At 38.9% G+C, this 14,178-nt stretch overlaps 1 protein-coding gene across 2 annotated transcripts in view; it reads left to right on the forward strand.

The window, feature by feature from the left end:
- The window catches only part of sec16a (SEC16 homolog A, endoplasmic reticulum export factor), a 69,014-nt gene extending 59,150 nt beyond the window's left edge, over positions 1-9,864 (forward strand). For both annotated transcript variants that reach the window (XM_062960254.1, XM_062960255.1), the window contains 3 exons: positions 5,868-5,962; positions 6,472-6,537; positions 8,807-9,864. In XM_062960254.1, coding sequence (XP_062816324.1) covers positions 5,868-5,962; positions 6,472-6,537; positions 8,807-8,875 — 230 coding nt within the window. In that variant the 3' untranslated portion in view covers positions 8,876-9,864. The remainder of the gene's footprint in view (positions 1-5,867; positions 5,963-6,471; positions 6,538-8,806) is intronic.
- Positions 9,865-14,178: the final 4,314 nt, after the last annotated feature.

A 14,178-nucleotide genomic window follows, 5' to 3' on the forward strand; every position in this document is an offset into this window, starting at 1 on the left:
ACCACACCAAATCCCCTTCTTCCAACTCCTCCCCTGCCTGCCTGTGGCGGTCAGCCTGAGTCTTTTGCGTTGCCTTAGCTTCCAACAGTAAGCGACGGGCAACATCATGCAATGCAGCCATTTCCGAAGAGCGGTACACAGGGTCCGAAGAGACCACATTGGTCGACGGCGCCACACCTCCCCGTGGGTGAAAACCATAAGTTAGCTCAAATGGCGTATGCTGACTAGACGTGTGCACCGCATTGTTGTAAGCAAATTCCGCCACCGGTAACCACTTTACCCAAGCCGTGGGTTGATCTAAACAAAAACAACGCAGATACTGCTCTAAGAGCCCATTAACCCGTTCCGACTGTCCATCCGTTTGCGGATGGAAAGCTGAAGACACGTTTAACTTAGTCCCCAAACACTCATGGAAGTGTTTCCAAAAGCGTGACACAAATTGCGGAGCCCTATCTGAAATAATCACCTCGGGTGCTCCGTGCAAACGATAGATGTGCTTTGTAAATAGTAAGGCCAACGTAGGGGCCGCCGGAATGGTTGAACAAGGAATAAAATGAGCCAGTTTACTAAATAAATCCACCACCACCCAAATACAAGTATAACCCCCAGACTTAGGCAAATCTGAAATAAAATCCATGGAAATGATTTGCCATGGCCTCTCCGGAACAGGTAAAGACGATAACAACCCTCTAGGGCGCCCAACAGGCGTCTTACTCTGCTGACAAACGGCGCAGCTGTCACAAAAGCGCAGAATGTCTTGCCGCATCTTTGGCCACCAGTAGCTCCTGGTGATAAGCTGTACGGTCTTGAACCTGCCAAAGTGCCCAGCCATGGGTTCGTCATGGTGGGCTCTAATCACCTCCAACCTGAGGGTCCCCACTGGTACGTAAACCTGCCCCCTACGCACCAATACCCCGTCTTGATCCTGGAGATGCGGCAGTATGGTACGGTTACCTGCAGAGAGCAGCATCAGTTGCTCCTGAGTCCACACATCATCCTTCTGAGCCTCAAGGATCTGGTCATGTAACCCAAGCTCATTATCTACAACACACAGAGAGGCAGTAGGCAAGATGGTCTGACATACTACCTGCTCATTGGTCTTAAATTCCGGCTTGCGGGATAAAGCATCGGCCCGCAAGTTTGCCTTCCCCTCCACGAACTGCACCTTGAAGTTAAACCTGGAGAAAAACAAAGCCCAGCGGATTTGACGCTGGTTTAACTTCTTTGCTGTTTGCAAGTGCTCTAAGTTCTTGTGATCAGATCTGACCACGATCTGGTGCCGTGCCCCTTCAAGCCAGTGCCGCCACACCTCAAACGCCACCTTAATCGCCAACAACTCCTTCTCCCATATGGTATAGTTCTGCTCGAAGGGTGTTAGTTGCCGCGAGTAAAATCCACAGGGACGCAAGGTCCCTGAGGAATCCTTCTGAGACAATACAGCCCCCAACGCGTAGCTAGAAGCGTCCGCTTCTACCACGAACGGTCTGTCAACATCAGGATGGGTTAGTATGTTGTCCGATTGAAAACTAGACTTTAGTTGTAGAAACGCCTCGTGAGCTTCCCGCCCCCACACAAATGGCTGTTTCTTGCGCAGAAGCTGCGTCAAAGGTACCGTGAGCTTTGCAAAATTCGGAATAAACTCCCGGTAGTAATTAGCGAAACCCAAGAACCTTTGTACATCCTTCTTAGTCTTCAGCTCCTGCCATGAGTTGACGGCGTCAACCTTATGTGGGTCCATTTTAAGTTCCCTACCTGACACTACATGACCTAGGAACTCCACTTCAGGCACATGAAAGACGCACTTGGAAGCCTTGGCGAAAAGCCCATTAGCCCGCAGTCGGTGCAGAACCTGCTTGACATGTTGACGATGTTCTTTCTCGTCCTTAGAAAAAATCAAGATATCATCCAAATAAATCACTAAAAATTGGTCAATTAGGTCCCTGAACACATCGTTCATGAACCTCTGGAATACCGCAGGAGCATTACAAAGCCCAAAAGGCATGACTCGGAACTCGTGGCATCCGAAACACGTGTTAAATGCCGTCTTCCATTCATCCCCTTCCCGTATACGGATTAAGTTATAGGCCCCCCGCAGGTCAAGCTTGGTAAAGACCTTAGCCCCTTGCACCCTTGATAACAGTTCCGAGATTAAAGGGAGCGGGTACCTATCCCGAATGGTGTATTTGTTTAGGATCCGATAGTCACAGACCAGCCTAAGTTCCCCAGTCTTTTTGGCTACAAAGAATACTGGTGCCGCAGTTGGAGAACTAGATGGGCGAATAAACCCCTTGGCTAAATTTTCATCTAGAAACTCCCGCAAAGCTTGCCTTTCCGGTACAGTCAAGGCATACAGCCTCCCTGCTGGCAGTTTCGCACCTTCTGCCAACTTGATGGCGCAATCATATGGCCTGTGCGGTGGTAATTTGTCCGCTTCTCTTTTACAAAATACATCAGAGAACTCCCCATACTCAGCAGGCACTCCCTCCATATCAGAATGAGTAACATTTAGAGTGCAACAATCCTGCCTCTTTAAGATCACTTTACGTGTTGCCCAATCTACTTGTGGGTTTACTACAGCTAGCCAATCCATCCCCAGGATCACATCATATCTAGGCAAGCTCGTAATATCCCACACAAACGTTCCCGTTACTCCCTGCACCTCCCACGTTACTGCTGAGGTTTCATGGTTAACCACCCCAGTCTCCAGCAGTCTCCCATCTGCTCCTTCCACCCACACGTCGCATGCCTTGCGCACTCTAGGAATGCCATGCTTCTTAGCAAACTCAATATCTACATAGGAGACCGTAGCCCCTGAGTCCAGCAGTGCCAAAGTAGAAACAAGTTCCCTTCCCCCAACAGATAATGTAATGGGTACAAAAACATGCTTCCTCCCCTCAGTTGACTGCTTGAGGAGCCCTAGTGCGTTGGACTCACGTCGCACTAGGGCTGGCCTTTTCCCGAAAGCTGGGAAGGTTTCACATTACAATTTTTGGCAAAATGCCCAGCATTCCCACAGTACAAACACAAGCCCAGCTGCCTCCTACGGCTCTTTTCCTCTGTAGACAGCTTTAAAAGACCCCAAGCTCCATGGGCTCTTCCCCCATCACCACAGGTGCCCTGGTTACATGCATGGGTGGCGCACACATTGCTTTTGAGTGTTTACGAGCCTCGAACCTTGCGTCTAAACGCAGCACCTTAGCTACTAAGGCGTCCCAGCTTTCAGCCGGCTCCAAGCGTGCTAATTCATCCTGGAGCATATCACTTAACCCGGCAGTAAATAAAAGCATGAATGCATTTTCCCCCCAATCCAGCTGGTGGCGATACAGGTTAAACTTATTTAAGTAATCCAAAACAGTCCCCTTTCCCTGTTTCAACCGATACAGAGCCCACCCAGCGTTCTCCGTGCGGAGAGGATCCCCAAAAGTATCAGTTAACAACTTTTTGAAATTATTCAAATTGTCCTTGACTGGGTCATTTCCCAAAATTAAATTAGTGGCCCATTGTCCTGCGGGACCGGTCAACAAACTCAAAATAAAGGCCACCTTGCTAGTGTCTGTAGGAAAAGCATGAGCACTGAGCTGAGAAAAATAAAGCTCCACTTGTGCCAAAAAGGTTGGCAACTTGCACCTGGTTCCGTCAAAGCGTTCAGGAGTCAAAACATGTCCTTTCACAGCCTGAGCTGTTTGGCTAACGGTAAAAGCCGTTTGCAATTGGTCTACTTTGGCCCTTAACTCATCCATCGTCTTCCTGACGGGTTTATTGCTGCAATAAACTTTTTATGGGCGTTGGGCAATCTGTCAAGGACAGAACGCCACAAGATTCAAAGTAACAGAGTTTATTAGATTACAGAACTCAAAAATGCCCGTAAAACACAAGGGCCAGGCAGTTTTTGCCTTTAGGAGCAAAAAGGGGCAAAAGTAAATGTTCAAAAGATAAACCGGATTAAACCGGAGTTTAATCCGGGTAAAAAACAAACTGCTTGCTTCAGCCTGGGTATAAACGAAACGAAAGCCAAGGAACAAAAGATACAAAGAATGCAACTAATTGGCAGCAGATTCCTCTCTGCTGCCAACACTGTGCTTAGAGTAACTTGCGTCGCTCCCCCACACACACAGCAGACAGGATCTCCAACACGAGTAAATCAGCCAAGGATTGTAGCAGTTGAGTAGACCAGTTCCGTTCCGTAGATCAAAGCCAGAAGCAGACGTTTGTAGTTTTTCCAAGTCCAAGAAGGGGGGAAGACAAGCCGTGGTCAGTTCAGTCCGAGTTCTCAAAGCAGGAGATGGCGTCCGTCAAGAAGACGACGGAGGGTCAAGCTAATAAGAGTAAGCACAGGTTTGCACAAACAAATGCCCACACAATCCCTCCCGCCGTCTGACCCTGGATTCCAATCAACTTACGTCACAGCACAGGAAAGCACACAAGTCTTCAGGGAAGCGTCCCACACACACACGGATCCCAAGCGTTTGCCCAGATTACCTTGCCCAACGCAATTTGCAATTGCTCCCAAGCCCCATTTTATGCCAGTTACAAATCTTCATCACTGTCAGCTGTCCTCCTTAACCCGGGCGTTTCCTCATCACTTTCCTCGTCAGAGCTGGAACACCTCTGACTACGCCCAACAGCATCTCCAGCTGTGGATCCCGTCCCATCCCTCCAGCTAAACCATGGGTCTAATCCTGAAGGTCCCCATTCATCTTCTGTCCCATCATGGCCAGTGGCACCCACTTCCTCCCTTACCCGAGTCCAATCCATCTCATCCTCCTCTGAGCTAACCAGCCCCTCCTCCATTCTCTCCGTAAACCCTTCGAAAGACTCCTCGTCAGATGGTGCTGCAAATATGTCTCGCAGTCTTTTTCTCTCTCGCTCCTCGAGAGTATCTGACTCTCGAGGAGTCTTACGCCCACGTCTGTCAGTAACAGAGCCATGAGGCTCAATCATAACACCTATAGTGTACTATAGTACCAAACTACTATATTGTACGACTATACTGCAATATTATTAGTAATATTACATGTAATATATAATATACAATTATAAAAGTATATTATTATTATGTTGTATTACATTATAATATTATGATCAATATTATATGTGCATACAATATATTATTAGCATAGCACAATATAAGCATGGTATATTACAATATTATACCATGCGACTGTACTGCAATATTATTAGTAATATTACATGTAATATATAATATACAATTATAAAAGTGTATTATTATATTGTATTACATTAGAATATTATGATCAATATTATATGTATATACAATATATTATGTTATTAGCATAGCACAATATAAGCATGATATATTACTGTATTGTACTATACGGCTATACTGCAATATTATTAGTAATATTACATGGGAGAAAGAAGAGATGAAGGTGGGGGAAATCTGTCCCAAAACGCCTCTGCGACCATTACGTGAAGAGCACAAAAATGCGGGGGGGGGGGGGGGGGGGTTGCAATATTATATTATATTTAATTATTTATTTACTACATTTATATCCCGCTGTTCTCACCCCGGAGTGGACTCAGAGCGGCTTACAAATCAAATGTACATACAATATATTATTAGCATAGCACAATATAAGCATTAAATTACTATATTGTACTATATCATTATATGGTAATATGATTAGTAGTATTACATTTAATATATAATTAATATTATTATATTATATTATTAATATAATATTGTATAACATTATGTTATTATCGATATTATAATTATATACAATATGTAATTGTATATAATAATTATAGCGACTATTATGCGATGAAATACGGGACACATACTAAGAATTGTATCGCCAACTCATTGTATGCTTTTGGGCTTGTTTTGTTGTTTATTCGCGCAGTTGCAGAGGAGCCTCAGCCTTTAGAAGGCCAGGCAGCCGAAGAGCAGACGACTCCAGGACTCGAACCCGGCCCTGAAACAACCGCAGAGCTTCCGGTGAGTTCGCAAAGAAGTAGGATTTATAGAGGAATATTTGAAATCACTTGGCCGTGACTGTGGCACAAGCTGAGCTCGAGATGGAAGTCTGTGAGGTTTATCTTTATCTTGGAATAAGGTTGACCCCACATGAGTATGTTTTTTTATTATTATTATTTATTTGCTATATTTATATGCCGCCCTTCTCACCCCGAAGGGGACTCAGAGCGGCTTACAAATTAAATTTACATACAATATTATATTATTAGCATAGTACAATACTGGTAATAAATCACCATATTGTACTGTATCAATATATTGTAATATTATTAGTAATATTACATGTAAAATATAATATATAATTAATATTATTACGTTGTATTATTCGTATTATATTATATTAGTATCATATTATATATGATCCCCTTAAAGCACTGCGAAAATATCAAAAACCAATAGAAATCATGTCACGGTGTCTCAGAAACTTCCTCGATTCCAACCTAACTTAATGATTCTCTCTTTTGTTTTAGGCCGCTTCTTCCGGAGGACCCCCAGCGGGTGCCGTCCAATTTTACAACCCTTCCCAGTTTGCACAGGTAATGGGATTATGCCTGCCTTCCCATTTTGCCATTAATAATTTTGTGTTTACGTTTAGGTATGTATGTAGATGGAATGGTAGAATGTTATGCTTCCAGTGTGGAACCAAATATATCCCTTGGGTTTCCACAAAAGAAGGTCGCAGTCACAGCCGCCATAATAATAATAATAATAATAATAATAATAATAATAATAATAATAATAATAATAATATTCTTCGCAGTCGCAGCCGCAATAATAATAATAATAATAATAATAATAATGATAATTTGTCGCAGCCGCTATAATAATAATAATAATAATAATAATAATATTCTTCGCAGTCGCAGCTGCAATAATAATAATAATAATAATTTGTTGCAGCCGCTATAATAATAATAATAATAATAATATGTCGCAGTCGCAGCCGCTATAATAATAATAATAATAATAATAATAATAATAATTCTTTGCAGTCGCAGCCGCCATAATAACAACAACAACAACAACAACAACATGGGGCAAAGCCCAACAGCCATTGGTCTCAAATATATAATCATACAATAGTGTTGAAGCCATTTATCCTCCCCCCATGGCACAAAGGCAGAAGGGGGTTGGACTAAGTGGCCCAATCCAATGGCTCTTCCAACCCTCATTATTATTGGTACAGTAGAGTCTCACTTATCCAACATAAATGGGCCGGCAGAATGTTGGATAAGCGAATATGTTGGATAATAAGGAGGCATTAAGGAAAAGCCTATTAAACATCAAAAAAGGTTATGATTTTACAAATGAAGCACCAAAACATCATGTTAGACAACAAATTTGGCAGAAAAAGTAGTTCAATATGCAGTAATGCTATGTAGTATTTACTGTATTTATGAATTTAGCACCAAAATATCACGATATATTGAAAACATTGACTACAAAAATGCGTTGGATAATCCAGAACGTTGGATAAGCGAGTGTTGGATAAGTGAGACTCTACTGTATTATTATTATTATTAACATTGAGGCTGGGAGGCCATCTGTAAGGGGTGCTTTCTGCTTTTGGTGCACAAAGGCAGAAGGAGGTTGGGCTAAATAGCCCAAGGGGTGTCTTCCAACCCTCTTTTTTATTATTATTATTATTATTATTATTATTATTGACATTGAGGCTAGGAGGCCGTCTGTCAGGGGTGCTTTGCTTGTGCTTTTGGTGCACAAAGGCAGAAGAGGGTTGGACTGAATGGCCCAATCCAATGGCTTTTCCAATCCTCTTTATTGTTTTATTATGACACAGCAAACAAGATAGACATGCTGGATTTCGTATCATAAAACCACAAGTCGAACACTTCCCAAGTGTCTAGGACTGTGTGATGTATTATTATTATTATTATTATTATTATTATTATTATTATTATTATTATTATTATTATTATTATGACACAGCAAACAAGATAGACATGCTGGATTTCGTATCACAAAACCACAAGTCGAACACTTCCCAAGTGTCTAGGACTGTGTGATGTATTTTCGGATGATGCGTGCAGATCCCAGTCGGGTGGCCTTTTGCAGTTGGCAGATCGTAATTTTGTCAATGTCTATTGTTTCCAAATGCCGGCTGAGATCTTTTGGCACGGCACCCAGTGTGCCCATCACCACCGGGACCACCTGCACTGGTTTCTGCCAGAGTCTTTGCAGTTCAATCTTGAGGTCCTGAGAGCGGTTGAGTTTTTCCTGTTGTTTTTCGTCAATGCGACTGTCACCTGGGATGGCAACATCAATGATCCAAACCTTGTTCTTTTCCACAACTGTGATGTCTGGTGTGTTGTGTTCCAGAACTTTGTCAGTCTGGATTCGGAAGTCCCACAGTATCTTTGCGTGCTCATTTTCCAATACTTTTGCAGGTTTGTGATCCCACCAGTTCTTTGCTGCTGGGAGGTGGGACTTGAGGCATAAGTTCCAATGAATCCTTTGGGCCACATAGTTGTGCCTCTGTTTGTAGTCTGTCTGTGCGATTTTCTTACAGCAGCTGAGGATATGATCAATGGTTTTGTCAGTTTCCTTGCATTATTATTATTATTATTATTATTATTATTATTATTATTTTATTATGACACAGCAAACAAGATAGATATGCTGGATTCATATTACAAAATCACAAGTTGAACACTTCCCAAGTGTCTAGGACTGTGTGATGTATTTTCGGATGATGTGTGCAGATCCCAGTAGGGTTGTTGTTGTTGTTGTTGTTGTTATTATTATTACTGTACATTAAAGCTGTCCATTCCCGTCTTGTCTTTCCAGCCTGCTGCGGTTTCCGGAGGCCCACGACTCGGCCGGATCGGACAGAGGAAATACCCCACTTTGAAATAGCACTTTTATACCCGGATTTACAAAGACGTACTCTGGATCCCATTATTCACGGGGCCTCTCACCTTTGGGAACCATCGGTTGTGTAGTTGTAGCCCATTCTGTCAAGAAGAAAACGGCCGGAGAGTTTCTCGTGAAAACGAGAAAAAGGGCGGCTCCTCCTTCTCTTTCCGGCGGCTTTTTTAACAGACAAAAATATTGGTTTCCTTCCCAATATTTAAGGGGGACGTTTGTCACCGTTTCGCCTCCCCGTTTTGTGGCCTTACAGGGATTTTTCGGGGGGCCCTACGCGAAAAACCGTGGGTCGCCGACCTCGGAAACGTCCCCTGATTCGCTGGGATTTTTTTCCTCCTTCTCTTCGCCTCGTGTTGTTTTTCTCCTCGAAAAGTAGCTCATCCAAATAAATAGAAACATAATGACACGAGAATCGACGGGAGGAAAAGCCGAAACAAAACTGTGATTTGTCATCTTAAGAAGACGTGGTTTCCTTCCCCCGTTTTTTTAGTTCTGTCCGTGTTTAGACTCCTTGTAAAGCGAAGAATCTGTACAGTTTGGAAAACAGGAGCCCTTTGTATGGCCGGCGGTGCTGAACTCTCCTCGGAAGTGCAATATCTTCTCTGAAACTCTCTCGAATTCTTGATTTACGATCTATTTCCGCTCTACGGTCGAGGTCTTCTTTCTTCTTTCCCTTTAAATTCCACTGAGGTTCGGATTCGCCGGCGACCGGCGGAAAATAAAACTATGTTTTCACCCCAAAAGGAAGTCTTTTTTTTTAAGGAGGTCTCGGAGGCCGGATAAGCCTAAGAAAAGGAAATATTCGGATAAGCAAAGGAAATGATTGAGTTAAGAAAAGGAAAATAAATAATCAGAAATAACCGGATGAGAAATGGAAATGATTGAGTTAAGAAAAGGAAAATAAATAATCTGAAATAATCGGATGAGAAATGGAAATGATTGAGTTAAGAAAAGGAAAATAAATAATCTGAAATAAATCGGATGAGAAATGGAAATGATTGAGTTAAGAAAAGGGAAATAATCTGAAATAAATCGGATGAGAAATGGAAATGATTGAGTTAAGAAAAAGAAAATAAATAATCTGAAATAAATTGGATGAGAAATGGAAATGATTGAGTTAAGAAAAGGAAAATAAATAATCTGAAATAAACCGGATAAGAAATGGAAATATTTAGAGAAGAAAAGGCAATATTGAGTTAAGAAAAAGAAAGGACAAAATCAGATAAGGAAATGAAATATTCGGATAAGAAACGGAAATAATTGAGTTCAGAAAAGGAAAATAAATAATCACAAATAACTGGATAAGAAATGGAAATATTTAGAGAAGAAAAGGCAATATTGAGTTAAGAAAAAGAAAGGAGAAAAATGTGATAAGGAAATGAAATATTTGAAGGAAAGAAAATATTCAGAGAAGTAAAGGAAATATTCGGATAAGCAAAGGAAATGATTGAGTTAAGAAAAGGAAAATAAATAATCAGAAATAATCAGATGAGAGATGGAAATGATTGAGTTAAGAAAAGGAAAATAAATAATCAGAAATAAATCGGATGAGAAATGGAAATGATTGAGTTAAGAAAAGGAAAATAAATAATCTGAAATAAATCGGATAAGAAATGGAAATAGTTGGAGAAGGAAAGAAATACTCGGATAAGAAACAGAAATATTCAGATAAGAAGAGGAAATGATTGAGTTAAGAAAAGGAAAATAAATAATCAGAAATAAATCAGATAAGAAATGGAAATGATTGAGTTAAGAAATGGAAAATGAATAATCTGAAATAAATCGGATAAGAAATGGAAATATTTAGAGAAGAAAAGGCAATATTGCGTTAAGAAAAAGAAAGGACAAAAATCAGATAAGGAAATGAAATATTTGGAGAAGGAAAGGAAATATTCGGATAAGAAACTGAAATAGTTGGAAAAGGAAAGAAATATTTGGATAAGAAAAGGAAATATTCAGATAAGAAAATGAAATTTTGAGTTCAGAAAAGGAAAGGAAATAATCAGATAAGGAAATGAAATATTCAGAGAAGGAAAGGAAATACTCGCATAAGAAACGGAAATATTCAGATAAGAAAATGAAATTTTGAGTCCAAAAAAGGAAAGAAAATAATCAGATGAGGAAATGAAATAGTTGGATAAGAAAAAGAAATATTTGGATAAGCAAAGGAAATACTCAGAGAAGGAAAGAAAATATTCAGATAAGAAAACGGAATTTTGAGTTTGGAAAAGGAAAGCAAATAATCAGATCAGGAAACAAAATAAGTTGGATTAGAAAAGGAAATATTCAGATAAGAAAAGGAAATTTTGTGTTAAGGGAAAGGAAATGATCAAAATGAAATTTTGGGTTCAGATAAGGAAAGGAAATAGCTGGAGAAGAAAAGGAAATTTTCGGATACAAAAAGGAAATATTTGGAAAATAGTATTGGCTCAGAGATATATATGGATGCAGGACTCAGAGACACCACAAGAGGGCAGTGTATATCAATTTATTAATGCTCAGACCAATGGTCATATGCAGTGTATAGATAAGAATTTGCTTTGGGCAATGGCCATATTTATACCTATTTTAAAGAGATATATATATATATATATATATATATATATATATATATATATATATATATATATCCCTGACCTTTCGGTCAGCAAGTTCAACAGCTCAGTGGTTTGACCCGCTGCACCACCAGGGGCTCCATATATTTACAAACCTATGTTTAAAACTATATATATATATATATACACACACACACACATATATATAATCCTATTTTTAAATTATATATTTAAATATATATGTAAATTACTATATTGTACTATAAATAGTACATATTGTACTATTGGCAATAAATTACCATATTGTACTATATCTATATATTGTAATAATAATATTATATATAATATAATTTAGATAATATAATATATATATAATTTAATACATTTATATCCCGCCCTTCTCGCCCCGAAGGGGACTCAGGGCGCCTTACAAATTAAATTTACATACAATATTATATTATTAGCATAGCACAATACTGGCAATAAATTACCATATTGTACTATATCTATATATTGTAATATTATTAATAATATTACATGTAATATATAATATATAATTAATATTATATTTATTATATATATCAGCATTTTATGTATATATATATATATGTTAAATGTACATACAATATTACATTATTAGCATAGCACAATACTGGCAATAAATTACCATATTGTACTACATATATTGTAATAATATTACATATAATATATAACATAATTAATATTATATTTGTTTTATATATCAGCATTTAATGTATATATATATATATATATTAAATTTACATACAATATTATATTATTAGCATAGCACAATACTGGCAATAAATTACCATATTGTACTATATCTATATAATGTAATATTAATAATATTACATGTAGTATATAATATATAATTAATATTATATTATATATATCAGCATTTTATGTGTGTATATATATATATATATTGTAATAATATTAATAATATTGCATGCAATATATAATATATAATTAATATTATTATGTCTATTATATATATATATACATATCAGCATTTAAATTTACATACAATATTATATTATTAGCATAGCACAATACTGGCGATAACTTACCATATTGTACTATAGCTATATATTGTAATATTATTAATAATATTACATGTAGTATATAATATATAATTAATATTATGATATCTATTATATATATATATATATATATATATATCAGCATTTTATGTGTATATATATATATATATATATTTCTTAAAACCCGTATATCCCTATTTTTAAAAGTTCTATGTATATAAATATATATTATATATATAAATATATTCCTTTTCTGAAACATAGTTTCCCCTCTACTGCAATACGTTCTAGGAATCTAATAGCCTAGGTTCGACTCTATGGTCCATTTCTCACCATAGAGTCGCGTCGGAGGACTAGAGCGGTATCCTCTAAGTAAAATCACTAGTTTTTCCTGTTTCCCTCACACTGGGGGCTTGTGAGGTAATTTCCCGCGCCCCCCCCCCCCGCCCCCAAATTCAAAACTTTTTCTCGAGAAATATATACTTTAAAAGCGCTTTTCGGTGGCAACGCTGAAGAGACCGCTTGTCTCAGCGTTTCCCTTCCGAGTTCCGGCGTGGGGCCTAGTTGCAGTTAGGAAGCACCGGGCTCTTCCCGCAGGCAAGCCCAGGAAGGTGAATGGGGAGCCGGCGTGAGGTGCTATGCAAGGCCCCGGCTTTGGCCTAGTCGCGCTTCCTTCACCACACCGCTTTTCGAAGCTGTTTACAATGCCTTTGTCGCCTTGACGACAAGAACAACAGCCCTGCAAGGTAAGTCGCGTCCCACCTGCCTTTAAATTACATTTGAACTGAATCGTTTAAATCATGGCCTTATCTTAATATATTTTAATAATGTTCAGGGTGAGAGAAAGAACTCTTTTCTGTTGGAGGCAAGTGTGAATGTTGCCTTTGGCCAACTTTATTAGCATTGAATGGCCTTGCAGCTTCAAAGCCTGGCTGCTTCCCGCCCTTTGTTGGCAGGAATCAGCCAGGCTTTGAAGCTACAAGGCTATTCAATTAAGCTGGCCAATGGCAACATTCACACTTACCTCCAACAGACAAGAGTTCTTTCTTTCTCCCACCCTGGATATTATTCCACAGATATATAAACCCCACTTGCCTAGTTTCCAACAGACCTCCCAACCTCCGAGGATGCCTGCCATAGATGTGGGTGAAATGTCAGAAGAGAATGCTTCTGGAACATGGCCAGACATCTCGGAAAACTCACAGCAACCCACTGATTCCGGGCATGAATGCCTTCAACAGCACAGTAATAATAATCGTGGCAATACTGTACTACTAATAAGGGTAGTAATGGTAATAGTAATAATAATGGTAATAACAGTAGTAGTAGTAATAATAATTATAATTATATTAATGGTAATAATAATGGTAATAATGATTATGGTAATAACAGTAATAACAATAGTGATAGTAATAATGATAGTAATCATTACTGTTGTATAAACCCTTGTTTTAACTTCTGTTTTATCATCTTCTTGTGTTTTAAACTGTGTATATTGTTTAATGTACTTTTGTAACGTTGTGAGCCGCCCCGAGTCCCCACAGGGAGATGGTGGCGGGGTATAAATAAAGTTTATTATTATTATTATTATTAATCGTGGCAACTATAATGATAACAATAATGGAAACAATAATAATGGTAATAATGGTAATATATTTTGATGATGATGATG

Source organism: Anolis carolinensis, unplaced genomic scaffold (genome assembly GCF_035594765.1).
Source record: "Anolis carolinensis isolate JA03-04 unplaced genomic scaffold, rAnoCar3.1.pri scaffold_7, whole genome shotgun sequence".
NCBI lineage: Eukaryota > Metazoa > Chordata > Lepidosauria > Squamata > Dactyloidae > Anolis > Anolis carolinensis.